This window comes from Rutidosis leptorrhynchoides, chromosome 2, assembly GCF_046630445.1.
Source record: "Rutidosis leptorrhynchoides isolate AG116_Rl617_1_P2 chromosome 2, CSIRO_AGI_Rlap_v1, whole genome shotgun sequence".
NCBI classification, from domain to species: Eukaryota; Viridiplantae; Streptophyta; class Magnoliopsida; order Asterales; family Asteraceae; genus Rutidosis; species Rutidosis leptorrhynchoides.
The window spans coordinates 409,189,492-409,195,838 of record NC_092334.1 but is presented as its reverse complement, the minus strand read 5'-3'; the positions used below and the strand labels follow the sequence as shown (position 1 = coordinate 409,195,838).

General features: G+C 34.9%; 1 protein-coding gene across 1 annotated transcript; it reads left to right on the top strand.

The window, feature by feature from the left end:
• The first annotated feature begins 549 nt into the window (after positions 1-549).
• LOC139889140 (14-3-3-like protein B) lies at positions 550-1,091 on the top strand. Its single transcript, XM_071872106.1, has 2 exons — positions 550-854; positions 959-1,091. The coding sequence occupies exons 1-2, from the start codon at positions 550-552 to the stop codon at positions 1,089-1,091; spliced, it is 438 nt and encodes a 145-aa protein (XP_071728207.1).
• The last annotated feature ends 5,256 nt before the right edge of the window (positions 1,092-6,347 follow it).

Here is a 6,347-nt window from a genome sequence, read left to right as displayed (position 1 = left end):
AGAAAAAGAGAACATAACAGTATTCATCTATTCAAATTAGGGTTTCTCAGTTGCCACTTCCAAACCGCATGATGAATCGAGTTAACGAGTTAACGAAAAGTGTAAATGTAGATTTGTTGCAAATCTATTCGTGAAGCTACCCGTACAATTTCAAATCCAAACATGATGAATCGAGATCTAATTTTGATGTCAAAGGTTCGATTCCAAAAGTCAACCAAATCTCCAATCTTCAAATTCACGATTTTTGTTGTGATTCAGGTTATGATGTTCATATTCGAGCATTAGGTGAAGGATTATAAGCATTTTTCGTGAAGGAATCACAGTCTCAAACGCTATAAATCTCAAATTCATAGTTCGTATTCATGTGAAGAAAATCGCTACTGTTCATCGATTTTTCTGAGCATTTAATGCAGTTTTGGATCCTGAATCTTCACAAGATATGTTAATCGCTATATATTGAAGCTTGTGGCATCGATTTTCAGTCTCAATTTCATCTTCCTTAGATTTGACAATTTCATCTTCCTCATTGTTGTTGATTTTTGTGTAGAAATGGTGGATGCAATGAAGAAGGTTGCAAAATTGGACGTCGAGTTGACTGTTGAAGAGAGGAACTTGCTTTCAGTTGGGTACAAGAATGTGGTGGGTTCACGTTGGGTATCATGTAGAATATTGTCTGCAATTGAGCAGAAGGAAGAGTCTAGAGGCAATGAAGTGATCGTAAAGCGTATCAAGGAATACAAACAGAAGGTTGAAACTGAATTGAATGACATATGCAGTGACATCATGGTTGTGATTGATGAGCATTTGATTCCATCTTCACCTGCTGGAGAATCTACCGTTTTCTACTACAAAATGTGAGTGTGTGTTCACAAAACATAATGTATTTATGTACCGAAATACCTATGTAGCTGAAGTTTGTTGTCTCTAATAACTTCTTAACGGTTTTTATTGAGTTTAGGAAAGGAGATTACCATAGATATCTTGCTGAGTTCAAGTCTGGTAATGATAAGAAAGAAGCAGGTGATCAGTCATTGAAGGCTTATCAAGTAAGTCACTATCTTAGTCTTGCTTCCCCTTTTACCATAACTTAGCAGTTGATTTTAGTTTATTTTTTTTATCGTGTATTGAAGGCTTATCAAGTTAGTCCGTTTTTTTAAATCATCTCAAATAATGAATTCTGGAATATTTACCCTCAATTGTAGTTGCAGGTGCTGATCATAAGCATTCAAATTCAAACTATTGATTACTTTATGATTTATAAATAAATACTATAAGATGCTTTACATTGTTGATTGTAAATCGTACAGACTAATTTCAAGAGTATTATATAACTACAGTATATATTTTTATAAACAGAGTATAATATATAATATATTATTTATTTTTAATAATTATAAATATTAATATTAATATTACATATATAAATATTAATATAAATAAGTAATTAGTTTCATTTCCTTTCTTTTAATGCTCTCTCAACTCAAGAATACGCTTAAGATCTATCATATTATATTCATTTCCATCATTATTCTCTCCATTCCATTACTTCACATTCTTTTCCGCTTTAAAAAAACTCGAGAACACGGCCTTAATCACAATATTATTAGTACATTGCATTGAAATAATGGAACTTTTTGTTTAGTATTTCAACTTAATGTTTAGTTAGGAAAGTAACTAAAGTTTTCTGTCGTTCATGCTCATATTCATCTGCAGTTTGTGCAAGAGGCCTTATAGACATACATAATTACATGTTATTTTCTTCTCGATCGTCTCGTACACACGAAGCTAATGTCGTAAAAGTCGCGAGTAGGGGATGAGTCGGTCGGGACCTTGGAGGGATGAGTTAGTCGAATCGGGTTTTGACCAATGTTGACTTTTAGTAATAAATAAATTAAAGACATTTTTACATTCCTCGTCCTTTTGGTTTAACACAAATTACACTCCCCGTCCTGATAATTTTCTTTTGCTTTCCTCGTTCCTAATGTATGTATTTTATACATCACTCGTCCTTCCATTCAAGTGTTGTCAATTTCAACCGTTATGTACAGTCAAATCCGAAGTTTTAAAACCGAAGTTTAGGGTTTTATCTGACAAAAATGGTAAAACCGAAGTTTAAAACTTCGAATTTGACAAAACCGAAGTTTCAAACTTCGGTTTTACCACTTTTGTATAAAAAAATTAAGTTTTTCTATTTTTGCAAATAATCTTATAAAAAACGCTATTAAAAAAATTCTTTGCTATTTCATATGTGATCCATTGATTTGATAGTGTATAAATATCCCTACTAACTTTATAAACTAGTTATCTTTTACAATATACTGATATACAGGTGTGGATCTTATGACCATAATCTCTATGCCCTTGATTTATCGAAGCTACTGTTGTGTCTACAAGCTACTGTTGTGTCTACAAGCTAAACTGTGGTGGGCGTATATATGGATCACATGTAATAAATGAAGTGAGTTTACGTAATCACGTGATGTAGTTCATCATATATTCTTTTAGTTTGCAATCAAAATTTTTCTCGCACATTCAGTCACTCATGAGCACTCACAAACCATTATATTAGAGGAAGCGGTAACTGCAGTTTTCCCTTCACATTTGACTTTCATATCTCCATTAACATATTAGTGTTAGTATTAATGATTGGAGCTAAACATTAAAGTGAGGTGATTAATGATAATAGGAGGTGATGATTGATTAGAAACAAGATGAATGATAACTTTTTATCATTCATCACCTAATTTTTATCATTCATCACCTAATTTTTTATCATTCATCACGTTATTTTGCCATTCTTTGCTTATCATTTATCAGCTATCTTCATCATTCACTGTGTATTTTTATCATTCATCGGATATATTTACCATTCGTTGGATACTTTTTATCATTCATCACGTTCTTTTATCATTCATCGTTTATCATTCATTCATCAGCTACTTTTATCATTCATTTAGTATTTTTATCAACTATCGGGAATTTTGATGAATGATATATGTTTGATGAATGATACTGTTTTTTCACTTTTTGATAAATGAGAAGTGTTTGATGAATGATAGCATTATGATGAATGATAACCGTTTTTTAATAAAAGATAAGTGTTTTTTATATGAATGAAAACAATTAGATGAATGATAATTGGGCATTTGGTCTAGTCGTATGAATCTCGCTTTCGGTGCGGGAGGTCCCGAGTTCGATTCTCGGAATGCCCTATCTTTTTTATAATACTAATCATATTATATCAACTATTTGAAATTCAACTACTTTTGTAAGTCTATTAAAATGTTTGATGATATAAAATATTTTAATGCAAGATAATCTTTTGGTGATGAATGGTTATTGTTTTCTTATGAACAATAACCGATTTTTAAAAAATGATAACTATTTGATGAAAAAAATTTTAGATGAATGATAATTCTTCTTAATGAATGATAAATGTTTGATGAATGATAATTGTCTGATGAAATGATAACTATTTGATAAATGATAATTGTTTTCCGATGAATGTTAAATGTTTTTCGATGAATGATAATTATTTTTCGATGAATGATAAATATTTTTCGATGAATGATAAACATTTTCGATGAATAATAAATGTTTGATGAATGATAAATATTTTTCGATGAATGATAATTGTCTGATTATAATTGTTTTTCATGAATGATAAACGTTTTTCGATAAATGATAAATCTTTTTCTGATGGTTGGTGGTGGTTGGTTGTGGTGGTTAGTGGTGGTGGTGGGTAGTGGTGGTTGGTGGTGGGTGGTGGTGGTACGTGGTTGGTGGTGGTGATACGTGGTTGGTGGTGGTGGTTAGTGGTGGTGGGTGGTGGTCGTGGTGGTGGGTGGCGGTGTTGATTGATAGTGCAGGTTGGTGATGGTGTTGGTTGCTGGTGGTGGTGGTTGGAGGTGATTGGTGGTAGTGGGTTGTTGCTGGTGGTGGTGGTTGCTGGTGGTGGTGATTGGAGGTGATGGGTGGTAGTTGGTGGTGGTGGTTGATGGTGGTGGTGGTTGGTGGTGGTGGTGGTGGGTGGCGGTGGTTAGTGGTGTTGATTGATAGTGCTGGTTGGTGATGGTGGTGGTTGCTGGTGGTGGTGGTTGGAGGTGATGGGTGGTAGTGGTGGTAGTTGGTGGAGGTGGTTGATATTGGTGGTGGTTGGTGGTGGGTGGTGGTGGTGGGTGGTGGTAGTAGGTGGTGGTGGTCGTGGTGATGTGTGGTGGTGGTAGATGGTGGTGGGTGGTGGTGGTGCTGGTCGGTGGTGGCGGTGGGTGGTGGTGGGGGTTGGTGGTGGTGGGTGTGGGTGGTGGTGGTGGTGGGGTTGGTGGTGGTGGGTGGTAGTGGGTAGGGGGTGGTGGTGGTGGGTGGTGATGGGTGGTGGTTGGTGGTGGTGGTAGGGGTAGTGGGTGGTGGTGGGTGGTGGTTGGTGGTTGTGGTTGGTGGTGGGTGGTGAGTGGTGGTGGTAGGTGGTGGTGGTGGGTGGTGGTGGGTGGTGGTGGTCGTCGGTGGTGGTGGGTGGTGGTGGTTGGTGGGGGGTGGTGGTGGTGGTGGTGGTGGGTGGTGGGTGGTGGTGGTGGGGGGTGGTTTGAAATGTCCCGTTCATATTGATTATAAACGTTCCATATTAATTGATTTCGTCGCGAGGTTTTGACCTCTATATGAGACGTTTTTCAAAGACTGCATTCATTTTTTTTAAAACAAGCATAACCTTTATTTTATCGATAAAGGTTTAAAAAGTATTACGTAGATTATCAAATAATGATAATCTAAAATATACTGTTTACACACGACCATTACATAATGGTTTACAATAAGAATATATTACATCAAAAATAAGTTTCTTGAATGCAGTTTTTACACAATATCATACACGCATGGAATCCAAATCTTGTCCTTATTTTAGTATGCAACAGCGGAAGCTCTTAATAATCACCTGAGAATAAACATGCTTAAAACGTCAACAAAAATGTTGGTGAGTTATAGGTTTAACCTATATATTTATCAAATCGCAATAATAGACCACAAGATTTCATATTTCAATATACATCCCATACATAGAGATAAAAATCATTCATATGGTGAACACCTGGTAACCGACATTAACAAGATGCATATAAGAATATCCCCTATCATTCCGGGAAATCCTTCGGACATGATATAAACGAATTCGAAGTACTAAAGCATCCGGTACTTTAGATGGGGTTTGTTAGGCCCAATAGATCTATCTTTAGGATTCGCGTCAATTAGTAGATCGGTTTACTAATTCTTAGGTTACCAAGCAAAAGGGGCATATTCGGCTTCGATCATTCAACCATATAATGTAGTTTCATTTACTTGTGTCTATTTCGTAAAACATTTATAAAACTGCATGTATTCTCATCCCAAAATATTAGATTTTAAAAGTGAGACTATAACTCACTTTCACAGATTTTTACTTCGTCGGGAAGTAAGACTTGGCCACTGGTCGATTCACGAACCTATACAAATATGTACATATATATCAAAGTATGCTCAAAATATATTTACAACATTTTTTAATACGTTATAATATTTTAAGCTTATTAAGTCAGCTATCCTCATTAATAACCTACAACTAGTTGTCCATAGTTAGATGTACAGAAATAAATATAAATTATCTTGGATCAATCCACGACCCAGTGTATACAAGCCTCAGGCTAGATCACAACTCAAACTATATATATTATTTTGGAATCAACCTCAACCCTGTATAGCTAACTCCAACATTACTGCATATTGAGTGTCTATGGTTGTTCTAAAATATATTATATAGATGGGTCGATATGATATGTCAAAACATTGTATACGTGTCTATGGTATCCCAAGATTACATAATATATATATTAGAATACATGAATAATACAATATAAGTTTGTTAAGTTATGATCTGTATAGAATTGTTACAATATTTCCCGTAGCTACAACAATCAAAAAAATATCCAATCTTGTTTTACCCATAACTTCTTCGTTTTAAATCCGTTTTGAGTGAATCAAATTGCTATGGTTTCATATTGTACTATATTTTATGAATCTATACAGAAAAAGTATTGGTTTATAATCGGAAATATAAGTTACAAGTCGTTTTTGTAAGAGGTAGTCATTTCAGTCGAAAGAACGACGTCTTGATGACCATTTTGAAAAACATACTTCCACTTTGAGTTTAACCATGATTTTTTGATATAGTTTCATGTTCATAAGAAAAATCATTTTCCCAGAAGAACAACTTTTAAATCAAAGTTTATCATAGTTTTTAATTATCAAACCCAAAACAGCCCGCGGTGTTACTATGACGGCGTATGTCCGGTTTTACGGTGTTTTTCGTGTTTCCAGGT

Excerpts from the sequence above, each read along its gene's own strand:
- LOC139889140 (XM_071872106.1), top strand. The coding sequence starts at position 550 with ATGGTGGATGCAATGAAGAAGGTTGCAAAATTGGACGTCGAGTTGACT. Across the intron at positions 855-958 it reads ACCGTTTTCTACTACAAAAT|GAAAGGAGATTACCATAGAT; the intron begins GTGAGTGTGTGT and ends TATTGAGTTTAG.